The sequence below is a fragment of the Adiantum capillus-veneris genome, chromosome 18 (assembly GCF_014529385.1).
Source record: "Adiantum capillus-veneris isolate H3 chromosome 18, ASM1452938v2, whole genome shotgun sequence".
NCBI lineage: Eukaryota > Viridiplantae > Streptophyta > Polypodiopsida > Polypodiales > Pteridaceae > Adiantum > Adiantum capillus-veneris.
In genome coordinates, this window is record NC_140948.1 from 106343637 (window position 1) to 106359475 (window position 15839).

Below are 15839 nucleotides of genomic sequence, written 5' to 3' on the forward strand. Positions count from 1 at the left end.
ATTGTTACTGCTTTCTTGAATGGTGACATATTTGAGGCAGTTTATGTAACGCAGCCTCGTGGTTTTGTCATAAAAGGACAAGAGGACAAAGTGTGCAGATGTAAGAAGGCTTTGTATGGGTTGAAGCAATCTCCTCGTGCTTGGTATGAGAAAGCTGACACTCATTTGGTAAAACGAGGCTTTCGTAATAGTCCAGCAGAAAGCACATTGTATGTAAAGAGTGAGGGCAATGTACTTCTCATTGTTGTTTGTTATGTGGATGATTTGTTCATCACTGGTCCCAATGAGACACATATTGCTGAATTTAAGGCTAATTTGAATGCTACTTTCAAGATGAAAGATTTGGGGCTGTTGCATCATTACTTGGGCATACAATTTAAGCAGTGTGATGGTGGTATTTCCTTGTGTCAGAAAAGTTACATAGAGACATTGCTATGTAAGTTTGGACTTGAGGATTGCAAAACTATTGCCACTCCTATGGAAACAGTTTTGAAATTGAGTCTACGTGATGCTGGAAATCCTGCTGATCTCACTCTTTACCAAACTGCTGTTGGATGCCTCATTTATGTATGCAACACAAGACCGGATATTCAGTTTGTAGTCTCACAGGTTATCAGATTTATGGATAGCCCAGGCTCTAAGCATTGACAAGTTGTCAAGAGGATTTTCTACTACCTTAGTGGGACTTTAGATCTTGGCTTGTTTTATCCCAAGGGGGGATCATTGCCGCCAGACTTACATGCTTTTTCGGACTCAGATTGGGCTGGTTGTTTTGACACACGAGTGTCCACAAGTGGTTTTTGTTTCATGCTTGGCAGTTCATGTATATCATGGTTGAGCAAGAAACAACCTACTCTGGCCACTTCTAGTTGTGAGGCTGAGTACATGGCAATCTTCACAGCTACGGTTGAGTGTGTATGGCTCAGACACCTTATGGCTGATTCGGGTGTTGGAGAGGACATTGCCAACACTATCTACACTGACAGTCAGAGCACATTGATAGTTGCAAGGAACCCGGTTTATCATCCTCGCACAAAGCACATTGAGGTGCATTACCACTATGTCAGGGAGAGGCTCTCAGCAGGAGAGGTCAGCTTGGCTTATGTGCCAACATAGGACAACCTTGCAGATCTTTTCACAAAGGCATTGTCTTGTGAGAAGCTCGAAGATTTCTGCAAAGCTTTGGGCTTACTCCCCTTTGTGGACTGATCATGTCCTTAGGGCATGGCACTTCCCTTTACTCATGTGCCAACTCTCGTTCACCGCATCACTCCAGGGGGGATTTGTTACCATATACATGTGGTAGGGCAAAAGCAAGAAATGGTGGTCACTATTTTCTACCTTCCAAGTACTTTCAAGAAAAATGGGCATATGGTAAAATATTTTTGAAAAAAAAAATAAAAATCCGTCGGATTACGTGTGTACATTCCTCTCATCAAGAACTTTCTTTTCATATGTGGCACATCATGTACATCTCTATTTTAAACATTTAGTTGAGTGTCCATATGTGTCCAAGGTAGTGTCAAAGACACTACTTCTTGTCCACCTTTTCATGCTTTCAACCGGTAGTGATGTGTGTGAACAGATTAGGACCACCGGGGCATTTTTTCCCTCTTTAGGAGGTTTGTTCCCCCATGCATTGTATATATGCCCGTCACTCTAGGGCTATCTATCTTTCCATGGAACACTAAGGAACACACTCTCTATTGTGTGCCTTGAGCTTCCTTCGTCTTCTCCAAGCTGTGTGCGTTTCTCTGCAACCCTAATTCCAACAATCATACCCTGAGTACAAATCCCCTATAGAATATATTTCCCTTCCTGCGAATGCTTCTGCAAACTCATGTACAACTGGCCCTGTACCTACATTTCTGATTGTCACCTTATTTATAGGTTGCATATCTTGAATAAAGCATAAAGCCCCATTTTTCTTTGGAACTATGAACCACTTGTTTGAATATGGAGCACAAGAAGGCTCCAAAATACCCATCTTGATCTTTTCATTAAGTAACTCAATGAGTTTCAACAAATGGGCCTTTAGAGCTGGAATATGCCTCAACTTCCAAGGTACATGAGGGATAGAGAATATCACCATAGGAGCAACAATGGATGGATCAACACACCCTATGCAGCTCGAATGCAAAAGCCTTTCATGTGGCAAGCATTTCTTCAAAGCATATTCTTTCAACCTTTGTCAAACTGTCCTTGCAACCAATCTTTAACTCCTTCAAAGTATCATGTGTAAACTTGTGTCCAATCTTTCTCAACTCACGAAGACTAGGTTGCAAAGCAGCTTGGTCCATCTTATCCGTACAGTCTTTTGGTAGTGGTAATGCCATTGGTTTCACTTTCTTTGCAACAGACTTATACTTGGTCTCCACTTGTAGATCAACACCTTTAGAATTTAAGATCCTCAATGACTTTGTACATTTATATTAAGCATACTTTCCCGACCTCACTTTCCATACGCAAATTGCAATCCACTAAAGACTTTGAGTCTTGCATAGTATCACTAATCAAACACACCTACAATGCATTCATCATCTTAGAGCAAACCATTTATCTTCAAACTTCTTTGTACACTATTTACATGTTGTTGTTCACGTCGCTTTAAGTTCTCACACTTTGTAAAAGCAATAGATCCATAGTCTGTTAATCCTGCAAAACCTGTAGAAAATGCTTCCTTTGCATATACATCATGCAAGAACTTTTCTCTTCTTGTACCACTCCAATCTTGCTCTACAATGGTACATGGCCAAAACCCCTCATATCCCTGTAGTCCTTGAATTCTTTGTTTCTCTTTGGCAAGGGTTGCTCAAAGATAAGAGGGTATGTAGACATCTCTTGTACAAAGAAATATGGCTGGTGCATACATTGCGTGACAATAAATTGGATGCACCTCTGTCTAGTCGTACTCGTTCAGGCTCTCGCCATGCATCTTATGCATCAGATTGTTATGCTTTGGCTGTGTCTAGCTTACATGATGTTGAGGAACCTCTGTCTTTTGATGAAGCACAGAATTTAGAAAATTGGATGACTGCCATGCAATCAGAATATGATGCACTTATAGAGAATGACACATGGACTTTATGTGATTTGCCTCTTGGAAAAAAGGCCATTGGTACAAAGTGGGTTTACAAGTTGAAACGCAAGCGGGATGGTGAGATCGATCACCATAAGGCTCGACTGGTTGCAAAGGGTTATGCACAACAAAAAGGATAGATTATGAAGAGACTTTTGCTCCCACTTGTCGTATGACTACTGCGCGTTTTCTATGTGCATTGGCAGCTCATTTTGGTTGGGATGTACATCAATCAGACATTGTTACTGCTTTCTTGAATGGTGACATATTTGAGGAAGTTTATGTAACGTAGCCTCACGGTTTTGTCATAAAAGGACAAGAGGACAAAGTGTACATATGTAAGAAGGCTTTGTATGGGTTGAAGCAATCTCCTTGTGCTTGGTATGAGAAAGCTGACACTCATTTGGTAAAATGAGGCTTTCGTAACAGTCCAACAGAAAGCACATTGTATGTAAAGCATGAGGGCAATGTACTTCTCATTGTTGTTCTTTATTGGATGATTTACTGATCAGTAGTCCCAATGAGACACATATTGCTGAATTTAATGCTGATTTGAATGCTACTTTCAAGATGAAAGATTTGGGGCTGTTGCATCATTACTTGGACATACAATTTAAGCAGTGTGATGGTGGTATTGCCTTGTGTCAGAAAACTTACCTAGAGACATTGCTATGTAAGTTTGGACTTGAGGATTGCAAACCTATTGCCACTCCTATGGAAACATGTTTGAAATTGAGTCTACATGATGCTGGCAATCATGTTGATTTCACTATTTACCAAATTGCTATTGGATGCCTCATTTATGTATGCAACACGAGACCGGATATTCAGTTTGCAGTCTCACAAGTTAGTAGATTTATGCATAGCCCAGGCTCTAAGAATTGGCAGATTTTCAAGAGGATTTTCTGCTACCTTAGTGGGACTTTACATCTTGGCTTGTTTCATCCCAAGGGGGGATCATTGCCGCCAGACTTACATGCTTTTTCGGACTCAGATTGGGCTGGTTGTTTTGACACACGAGTGTCCACAAGTATTTCTTGTTTCATGCTTGGCAGTTCATGTATATCATGGTTGAGCAAGAAAAAACCTACTCTGGCCACTTCTAGTTGTGAGGCTGAGTACATGGCAGTCTTCACAACTACGATTGAGTGTGTATGGCTCAGACGTCTTATGGCTGATTTGGGTGTTGGACAGGACACTGCCAACACTATCTACACTGACCGTCAGAGTGCATTGATAGTTGCGAGGAACCCAGTTTTCAATGCTCGCACAAAGCACATTGAGGTGCATTACCACTATGTCAGGGAGAGGCTCTCAGCATGAGAGGTCAACTTGGTTTATGTGCCAACACAGGACAACCTTGCAAATCTTTTCACAAAGGCATTGTCTTGTGAGAAGCCTGAAGCTTTCTGCAAAGCTTTGGGCTTACTCCCCTTTGTGGACTGATCATGTCCTTAGGGCATGGCACTTCCCTTTACTCATGTGCCAACTCTCGTTCACCGCATCACTCCAGGGGGGATTTGTTACCATATACATGTGGTAGTGATGTGTATGAACAGACTAGGACCACCGGGGCATTTTTTCCCTCTTTAGGAGTTTTGTTCCCCCATGCATTGTATATATGCATGTCACTCTAGGGCTATCTATCTTTCCATGGCACACTAAGGAACACACTCTCTATTGTGTGCCTTGAGCTTCCTTCGTCTTCTCCAAGATGTGTGCGTTTCTCTGCAACCCTAATTCCAACAATCATACCCTGAGTACAAATCCACCATAGAATATATTGCCCTTCCTGCAAATGCCTCTACAAACTCAGGTACAACAAGCCCTGTACCCACATTTTTGATTGTCACCTTATTTACAGGTTGCATATCTTGAATAAAGCATAAAGAACCATTTTTCTTTGGAACTATGAACCACTTGTTTGAATATGGAGCACAAGAAGGCTCCAAAATACCAATCTTGATCTTTTCATTAAGTAACTCAATGAGTTTTAGCAAATGGGCCTTTGGAACCGGAATATGCCTAAAGTTGCAAGGTACATGAGGGATAGAGAATATCACCATAGGAGCAACAATGGATGGATCAACACACCATATGCGGCTCGAATGCAAAATCCTTTCGATGTTTGGCAAGCATTTCTTCAAAGCATATTCTTTCAACCTTTGTCAAACTGTCCTTGCAACCAATCTTTAACTCCTTCAAAGTATCATGTGTAAACTTATGTCCAATCTTTCTCAACTCACAAAGACTAGGTTGCAAAGCAGCTTGATCCATCTTATCCATACAGTCTTTCGGTAGAGGTAATGCCATTGGTTTCACTTTCTTTGCAATAGACTTATACTTGGTCTCCACTTGTACATCAACACCTTGAGAATTTTTAAAATCCTCAATGACTTTGTACATTTATATTGAGCAATATACTTTCCTGACCTCACTTTCCATATGCAAATTGCAATCCACTAAAGACTCCAAGTCTTGCATGGTATCCACAAATGAACACTCATCAAACACACCTACAATGCATTCATCAACCATTTATCTTCAAACCTCTTTGTACACTATTTACATGTTGTTGCTCACCTCTCTTTAAGTCCTCACACTTTGTAAAAGCAATAGATTCATAGTCTTTTAATCCTACAAAACCTGTAGAAAATGTTTCCTTTGCATATACATCATGCAAGAACTTTTCTCTTCTTGTACCACTGCAATCTTGCTCTACAATGGTACATGGCCAAAACCCCTCATATCCCTGTAGTCCTTGAATTCTTTGTTTGTCTTTGGTAAGGGTTGCCCAAGGATAAGAGGGTATGTAGACATCTCCTGTACAAAGAAATTTTGGTGATCTTTCACATCCCCTATAGTCACCTTTACATGTCGACAATCTTCGTACAGCTCCCCTGATGAGTTGTTTGCTGCACGAATCATCCATCCATGATGTATATCAATTGGCCATTTTACTTTTTGATAAACACTCTTTTACATGAGGTTAATTTTTGTGACCCATGACCTATCAATGAAATATATGGCTCTTCTAAGTCTCCCACTTTTACAAGGGTCTCGGTAGTTGCTCCTGCACAATGACTCTTTAAGTAATAACTCTTGTGAGTGGTCTCAATTTCATCTTCATCATCTAAGAAGCGAATGTGTTTTATTCCTCCCTTAGACTTGTAGCATCCAACAACAGTTTCTTCACCTTGCTCGCCATAGACCTGTACACCCTGTGTATTTAAAGTCTCTCCTTCACCATGCACATGGATAGATTTAGTAAGAGAATGTTGATTTCTCTTTATAATATCAGTTATTTCTTTGTGGAATTACCGATTTGCTATACCAAGGACCTCACCCAAGGTAAATTCCATCTTACTGTTCAAAATCCTCTCTTACAAAACCTTTTTGAGATTTGTTTTGCTGCCCCTTTGCTTTGGATTTTGTTGTTTTCTTCTTCTTCTCTGTAGAGGCTTCTTGCTGTGGGGAAGCTGATCTAGGAGGCACTGTGTCATTTTTACCTCCACTCCTCGTGGCCCGCACGCTTTGAAGGCCCTTCATCCTCATTCTCACCCCTGCGTTTCTCTTTGACAATGGCCTCATTGGCTTGACATTTGGCAATGTAAGCATGCACTAACAATGAGATCTAGCCGAATGCAATCTCTAGCTTCATGCAAGAATTCTTTAGTCATTTTACCCTTCACATCAGACTCTATTGCCCATGGCCACAGTTCTGAAATCCCATCAAATGCTTTTTCTCCAACCTTGACTCCTTTTTGCTTTATAGGATCCACCTTCAATCCATAGGTGGTTGCCTCAGTCATTGAGATGGCATGGCTAGTAGCCATGTCCTCAACTAGCTTCTTCATCCTACCTTTGCCAAAATTTGTCCCCAAAAGCTTACCTGTCTCACTTAAGTGAATCTTGCCATCTCTAAAGAAAACAAGCTCCTTCATCAAAGCATCTTTGAAACTTTCACAATCCCTCCTCGCATGGTTGGTACTATCACACCATATGCATCTATTTACAAAGCCTTCTCTAGTTTGAGGTCGTTGCCTGTAGATTGACCTGATGGTTGCCCCTTTTCTTCTAGCCTTGTAAGATTTAACTTTAGCTCTTGCATTCCCTTGACAATATCATCTAGAATGGACTTTCCACTCTTTGAAACCACAATAACAGGCTTTATGGGACTCTCAAGAATGCTTGGGGATTGAGTAGGGTTAACTATCATCCCATCTCTTTGTCGATTTTGCTTGGCTAGCAGTGAGCTCTGTCTTCAACCTCATTCCAGTCATTCCACGCATCCTTATCCTCAAGTAGTAACTCTAACTTCTCTTGAATCTCTTTACCTTGCGGCCTGCAAAAAGAGCTCTGTCTTCTGTGAGTTTAAGGTAGCCTTTTCAATCCTTCAAAGCTGATCATAGCGGTGTTCAAATTCCTTTAGCAGTTTGGTAGGCGAAAGACCCTCTTTTGGCCTAACTATCCACTCTAAAAAAGTGCTCTTTGTCACCCTTTCAGAGGCTTCCATAAAATAGTCTTCTTTTAAGGATAATTGAATGCTTCCCAAGTTGCCCTATGCTTATCTCTAATTCCCCTTACATGCTCTCTGATCTCGGGAACCACAGCTAGCTCAAAACTTTGTACCATCTCTGCTTCGGGCACTCGATGAAGCTCCATCTCCTTTACATATCCACAAAGATAATTTGTTACATCTTTACCATTATATTGGTTCATTTTCTTCACCACATATTGAAGCTCTGTGGTTGAGGAAAGCTTTCTCCTTTTTGCAGATTGCTGTTGCTGCATAAACATCGCAAAAGCTTAAAACATTTGCATTGTGACTTGATCAAACCGAACCCCCTGCTGCTCTTGTTGCTCCATAGCTTTAAAGATTTAATTTGAAACCTTCAATGAAGCTTTTGAACCCTCACCCTAGCCTACTTTGCGTTGGGTTCACAAAAAATGTGTCAAGAAGTGCCCAATGCGGCTAGGAAAGCGCCAGGCCTCTGACTGTGAGGATTCGTATAAAAATCAAGCAAGGCATAGATAATTTGAAGCTAAAAACCATTCAAAAAGAACAAAACTCTAGCCATGAAATCTCCACTTTGGAAAAGAACGAATATTAACTCAAAACTCTTGTGTGTGTGAAGATTATGTGTAGCCTCACTCCCAATTGCACAAATGCAGTGCTCTTTCGACCTATTAAAAATCCTAAATTGACGTTTCGATTCTTCATCGTGACCATTTAATTGAAGCTTCAATACTTCATTGGAGAAGCCCAAGTAGTTATTTGAGGAGGGGAAACCCTAATTGGAGGCCCGCAGCCTCGCGGGACTGCACTAGCACCCTAGATTGTAATTGATGTATCTCCGTGCTTATATGCCCAAATGAGCTCATTATTGGCTCTAAAAATCCCCCCTCAACTTGAGAAACAACAAAACCATCATTGATGTGGAATTTTGAGCCATTTTGAGCTTTTCTTGACCATTTTATGGTCATTTTTAGCCCAAAAATGCTTCGTTTTGTCCGTAAAATGCTCAAACGACCTTGGAGAAATCCCTATTTCTGTGGAAAAATTCCTTATAGCTCAAATTTGATGATGAATCTCATTTTTTCACTCGGTAAGCACTTTGGACACGTCTTTTACGTCCACACATGAAACTTGCTTTTTTGGCCAAGATTGTTCGCATTGAACTTTCGTGCCACTTAAAAACACTTGACATTTGTACATTCCTAAGGAAAATTAGGCATGCTTTAATGTGTTAAAACATGCAACGGTGCCGCGTCCCCAGCCTCGCCTGCTCGGCAAGGTATGTACACACCTGTAAATATGGCAACCGTTTTCACATATATCACACTGTACATTGTAGCATTTGGTCCCACACATACAAAAATTAAGAGTGAGGTAGATACTTTTAATTTCACATCATGCACGTGCCACGACACGACAACGTACACAAGAGTGATACGATTTGTGTGCAATAGAGGACATGTTTGCATCTACAGTTCAGAGTGACGAATGAAATACTTTAGAATACATACTTAAGGAATGGGACAACTATGATCCACTCGTTAAAGGGTACTCTCATAACGGCTACCATCAAGTGCAATATTGATAGCATTTTAAAGAAAATGTATTAAAAGACTTTTTAAACACTGAAAGGAGATTTCAAGATTTAGAAATTGATTAAGTTTATTCATTATTACCTTCTTTCTTCCTTTCATGTCATACTCTCAATTGGCAGATTTATTTATTTTACTAAAAGAAACTTTAAGATAGAATAGGATGTTTTGAACTAAAAGTGGTCTGACTTGATATGGTGGAGTAGCTAGTCATGCCTCCTAGAGGAAATGGAGTGGCTACGAATGCTAATGTTCGAATTGCACCCTAGCCAACGATCATTGATCGTGACATCGATGCTATGCTTCTCAAGTCTCAACCTAAAAACTAGTAGCAGAGAAGGCAAAGCTGTAGGCAAGGTTCTTGAGGATTGGATTGATACTTTGATCGACTTGATTCATTCATTTCTCAAGAACAAAGCAATTATATCCAAATTTAAATTGGAGAAAACGACAAAGCGTTGGTGGAAAGACCATTGCAATGAGAACAATATCAGCCCCAAAAGAACAATCTTGGATATGCGTTGCTTAATTGTACTCAAGGAACGAGAGATCTAGAGTCATACTATCAATATTTCTTGACCCTTGCTAAGTATTCTTTAATAGGGATGATCGAGGAAGTCAAAGTGACACGATTTGTGTGAGCTTTACACATTTTTATGAAGACTAGCCTTCGGAGTCTTCAATTGATAAATCTTGTAGACGTCCTTGATGCGAGTAAATCCATTGAACTTGAATTATCTAATAGTGGAAAATGAAAGCCAAAGCCTGCTCCCGTTTGTGAGATCAAGAGACCTCGTCCTGAAGATGAACAAAGATTCGGAAATTCACAACAGAACTTATTGCATATGAAGGATAGGCAATATCATCTTTGTTACACTTGCCTTGACCTTGATCATTAGTCTAGAGATTGCCCATTTTTTAACTCAAGATTTATAGGATCAGTAAAAAAGTATAAGCCCACGAACCAGAACCCAAACAAAATTTTCAAGAATTTTAGACCTAGGTGACTTGTAGCTCAACAAAAATTCAATCAAAATCAGAGACCTCCTCAGAATCAAGAAGTGGACCATCCAATAACAACAATAATGGGAATAACTTCAATCGACAACCTCATATAGGAGGAGTACGAGGAAACCAACGGCCTCAAGGGAGAGCTCAAGTCAACATAGCCCAAGGTGCTAGAAGCAATGGAAATTATGCAAATACCTATGTTCATGCTGCAATCAAATATCATGGAGTTAATGAGTAATTTTTTGTTATTCAGGTCCCAACAAAGTATCAAGGTATGAATTTTATCTTATTGATTATTCTGGGAGTACACATTCTTTCATCTCTCATAGATGCATTAGAAATCTCATTCTGCATGAACACCCTGATATTAACCTCACGTTGGTATTAGCTACGGGTAGGAAACTTAAATCTTCCAGTTCAGTGGGGGATTTGAATTTTATTTTGGATGGCCACAACACTTCAACTCACACCAGGCAATTAAAATGAATGAGTTCTTTGGATTATGCCAACTTGAGCTTTCTCTGGAGGAGTACTACACAAAATTTGTGTCCTCACGATGCTATGCTCCCCAGATGACAATAGAGCAGCAAATTGCCCGCTTCTGTCAAGGCCTCAACAAACCTCTGAGTACATGTCTCAAAGCCATAAGGCCTTCATCAATTCAAGATGCCCTTATCAGGGCCAAGCTAGCCTCTTGCAGCTCAAGGAACGAGCCCTACTAAGAATTATAATGGTTTTGCTTCATTACTTTTGTGATTGAGCATAATTCTAGGGTTACTGTTATCGGAAGCGCAGACAAACTAAACTTCAGCTTGTGAACTTCACTAAACTAATGAAGGGCTACCAAAAGAAAGATGATTTATGTACTAAAGCTTAACCAACAAAGAAGAAATAAAAAAACACTTGAACATGAGTGGCTAATCAAATATGTTTCTTGAAGAACTTTCAGAGTTGCCTCTCAAGTGTGAAGTTGATCATACAATAGAGTTTATTTCAAGAGCTCAATTAGTTGCTCAATGTCCTTACAAGATGCCGGTACTTGAGTCTACAAAATTCAAAGAACAACGTACTCAACTTCTTGACCAAGGCTTCAGAATTCGACCTAATGTTTTTCCATTTGCAGATAACTATGAGATAACTATGCCCGTGTGACCACCACCTTATACCGGCTAAAAAATGTTTGTGTATCGGATTGATCGGGACGGTTTTGAGCATCTCGATTCTCGAATCGAGCGAGTCAGTGGTATGCATGTGCCATGACCCAGCTCAGTGCTCAAAGTTTCTCTATCGGGATTCGGGAAGATGGAAGCCTTCTGGGTCAACGATATCCAAGCGTTGACTTACTATGCCGTGCGGTCCACTCGAGCACTGTATACGTCCAATGCAGGTGTGTAAGAGTGAAGCCGTATGTGCGAGTTTGTGTGTGTGAGTGAGTGAGAGAGAGAGAGAGAGAGAGAGAGATCAGACTCCAGAGGGATCAGAGTGAGAGCGCAATGGCGGTACTACATCACCTGTTGATTATTACTCTACCGTTAGCTGCCTTATTGTGGAGGGTGGCGGAGGGGGCCATTTCTGTCACGGTTGTGTCCTTTCCGGGACCGAACACGGCCACACCCACGCTCTCAGGCGTTCTGTACCTACCGTCAGGGTACAGAACCAGCACGGCCACCTTCCCTGCCATGGTGCTCATGCACGGCTGCAGTGGGATCTGGTCCAACCGCAACGTCAGCGCCAGAAACAAGGACAACACTCCCAATCTGCAGAACCATATCGAGAAATGGGGCCTGAAACTGGCCGGACAGGGCATAGTGGCGCTTGTGGTGGACAGCATCTCCAATCGCAAACCGGCAGGTGTGGACATGCGAGATTGGCAGGATCAGTGTGGCACTGCCGACCCCTCAGTGGACTCTTACACAGTGCGTGTGCTGGATGCCAGGGCGGCCTATGCCTATCTCATCGACACAGCTGCTGGGCTGGCGCCCAGCATCCCGAGCAAGGTGAATAGCGCGAGAGTGGGCTTGATGGGGTGGTCGCAGGGCGCACAGACGGTGCTGACAGAGGCCGCTGAGTCCGGTCGGGACAGCTCCACCCTCCGGCCGGACTCAGATTTCCTGTTCCGGCTTCCTTCCATCACATTTTACCCTGGCTGCGGGGCTGACCTTGCCTTCAGGACGGGATCTGGCAGCTTCTGGCGCCCCAAATTCGCCCTACGTCTAAATATTGGCACAATGGACGATTTCTACAGCGACTGTCAGACCCGTACCACGCTGGCCGGAAGCCCGTCCGTCTTTGTGGGCTACACCAATGCCACCCACAGTTTCGACAACGTCGACCAGACCTGGCCCACGGCTTCCTGCCCCTCTTCGCCTCCCCCCGCTGGCGACACATGTGCCATGAAAGCCGCTGACATTGACTCCCTCGCCTTCCTCCAAGCCGCCCTCGTTTAACAGTCCGTCGTATTGTGTAAGTCAGGGAATGGAGAAAGCTACTGTAAATTACTTCATGCATACTGAATAACCACCAGAGGGCGGTATGATAAGCTCACGTGGTTGGATTTGTGTGAGTTTTGTGAGTGTAAGGCTATGGTCACGCGAGGCTTAGTTTTCCGTAACCTGAGCAGACCAATTCTGACGTGAGGCAGCTTTTCACAGGCGTCGACCGGCATTGAACACTAACTATGCCTAAAAAGGCATAGTCACACAACTATGCCCGTCCACAGCAGGTCAACCTTAGGCTTCTCTCTCCTGCCTGCGCAAGGTTCTTCCTCTCTCTACCTGCTGCAGGCGGTGAACGCTCCTGCGCCTCTGTCAGAAATGGTCGAGACTTAGTTGAAACTAAGCCTCGCGTGACCATGCCCTAACCGGCACCATGCCACACTTGATATTGCAGGACACATAATAATATTGCGACTCGGAGCAAGGAATAATTACACTCTGTTACAATATACTGTTCTGGTTGTGTTAAGTGTGCAACGCTCTCTCTCTCTCTCTCTCTCTCTCTCTCTCTCTCTCTCTCACATGAATCTCTTAGTTTTAAGGAAAACCTTATGTACAAACAATGACTTCAATATCAAACTCACAAATTGTGAGTGATAAATGTATTTGAAAACCAAAAAAAAGTTACGTAAGAAGCCATGTTTCACCCGAGCTATGGCATCTGCCCACAATCACACCACACGACACCAGATGCACAAGATACATTGGTTGCTAAATGGTGCCAACGTGAGACCATTAACAACAGAAGGGAACTAAGGCCGACTCCGGGTTGCTACCAAGGAGTTAGCCCTAACACAACACACCCCTTGACCACCAAGCCAGTGCAACGCCGAGAGAAAATACCGCCATAACTATTGATTTTATTTTTTCTTTTTCTTTTTTTATAAGTAAACTAATCGTGTTAGTCATAGTGTTTGAAACATGAACAACATGGTTGATGAGATCAAGCTTTAGGTTCCGATCACTACCTGTATTTAAGATACGCTGATTAGAATGCATCGTCGTCTCTTCAATGGGATTGATGAGGAACTCTGGTTAATCTTGCAACTTTGCTGACAAAATTTTGTCTCTTTGCTTAATTATCTCACCATCAGACGGACCGATCGATAGGTGTGACTGGTTCCTCTTGCATCTTCACCTGTGGACAACCCTTCCCTTCACTCGCCTCTATACAAGACAACGCTTGTTCTCTGGCCTTATCTAATCGGCCTTGGTCACCTGCAGAGGACTTGACCTCCCTAGTAACGCATCTCCAAGTTGTCCTAACCTTCAGGTTGTGGGCAGCTTTTACCTCGTGGCAATCCTTAGCATAATGACCAGTTTTGTGACATTTATAGCAGGTCCATAAACTCTTCATTGGGATAGAACTCGGGTGTCCAACGCATAGCATAAGCAAAGTGGGCCCAAGTGCCCCCTCTCATAACAAGCTCATGAATAGCTTGCTCAGAGGCACACCTTGCCACATAGAAGCCTTTTCCCACTATCGTAAACTCGCATATCTCATTTCTATTTTAAGTCCTCGCCTTCTGCCCACTCCCGCAACTTTTGACTCGTCATTCGACACCCATAAGATAGAGCACCACTGAGTGAGCACAACAAGCTAGGCTTTGTAATGCTTCCTTCGGGTTGAACTCTGCCTATAGCACGTACCCGCCTTCATCTTTATTCTGACTTAGCCTAATTGCCCCATGCAAGATTTTCTCTGCCAATGTATGAGCACCAAAGTGAGAAGGCTTCAAATTTTTTTGCGGGATTGACAGTGTTTGATATGACTTAGCGGCCCTCTTTCTCCCTTCTACAATGAACACAAAGCCACGCCAAAAGGGATCCGGTGACCCCTCCTTAACGCCATCTTGATTATCTCCATCGAGGTCCATACTAGTGCTGGATCACAAAGGGAGAGATCGGAAACCCCCCCGTCGAAGCACCACCGCCAAAGAGGGCGTAACACGACCCTAGCTTAATTCCCCAAATGTCTATCAACCCTAATGGATCGCGATCCGTAAGCTTCACCTAATCCTCCGAAAGCAAGAGGTTGGTGCGAGTCCCAGTGAGTAGCTAATTGGGCTATGAAGGCTTAATTACGAGCAAGAATCAGCTTAATTGAAAGATTATCAGGCTTAATTGCAAGCGGTACAGAGATAATCGATTGTAATTGAGAGTGATAAACGGGTTCTAGAGGCTTGTCCAGAACGGGAGAGAGAGATAATTGAGCTATGGCGGCTTAATTGAGAAGGGTAAACTAGGTATGGAGGCTTAATTGAGAAGGGTACACTGGGATGGAGGCTTGATTCCAAAGCGAGAAGAGCTCCATTGGCTTTTGAGCTCCATGGAGATTGAGCTCTGTGCTTAAAAGAGAGTGTGTAAGGCTATGGGAGCTCAACTATTTAAAAGCTATGGCAATCCATTTGGAGCTTGAGATCGAGGATAATTAGCTTAATGAGGGTGAAAAAGAGAGAGTATCGCATGTCGGCTGCCATCGCTGTCTGTTTGTATGGGAAACCATATCACTACAAGTTTCAGATCTTTTTGCACCTACGAAAATGAGTAGAAAAATCCAGATTCACACCCACTGTGTGGAAAAAAGACTTTTTTACACATGCAAGCGTGAAAGGTTGTTTTTCTATTGGAAAAAAAAATTCTCACTCTTGGCACAAGTCATGGCGCTGTGACTGTTCCAAAATTCAGTGGAAAAGTCAACATTTATTACAAAAAAGTCTACCTTTTCCATGGGAACTCCATTTTTTTAATCATGGAATTTTTATACGCCATCCACAATTCCTCAATGAAGTGTAAAAAAGAGGGGAAAAAAGCCCTTTTCCTCAACTAGCGAAAAAGTCTAAAACTTGTAGTGCATCTCCACTGATGTGGCAACTCCGTCGGTCGTCGCGCAGGCAACACCGAAATGGTGCACAATGATCTGCTTATCAATTTCATCTTCTACAACGAGTCCATCTAGCACTCCAAGCATTTGATTAGCACAACATTTTTCTCCAAAAGCCCTTACCTGGCACACATATTTGACCAAGGCACTTCCAAGTGATGACATTTTGGGTGGAAAGCCCACCATAAAATTCTTGTGATTTCATAAGAGCACCATATTAAGCATACACATTGGCCAAAGCTTTGCCTAGTACAACATG

The 15839-nt window shown here is 42.4% G+C and overlaps 1 protein-coding gene across 1 annotated transcript; it reads left to right on the forward strand.

The window, feature by feature from the left end:
- Positions 1-11660: 11660 nt before the first annotated feature.
- LOC147436147 (uncharacterized) lies at positions 11661-13150 on the forward strand. The gene has a single exon (XM_086488099.1). It carries the CDS (start codon positions 11695-11697, stop codon positions 12646-12648), a length of 954 nt encoding a protein of 317 aa, XP_086344225.1. The 5' UTR covers positions 11661-11694; the 3' UTR covers positions 12649-13150.
- Positions 13151-15839: the final 2689 nt, after the last annotated feature.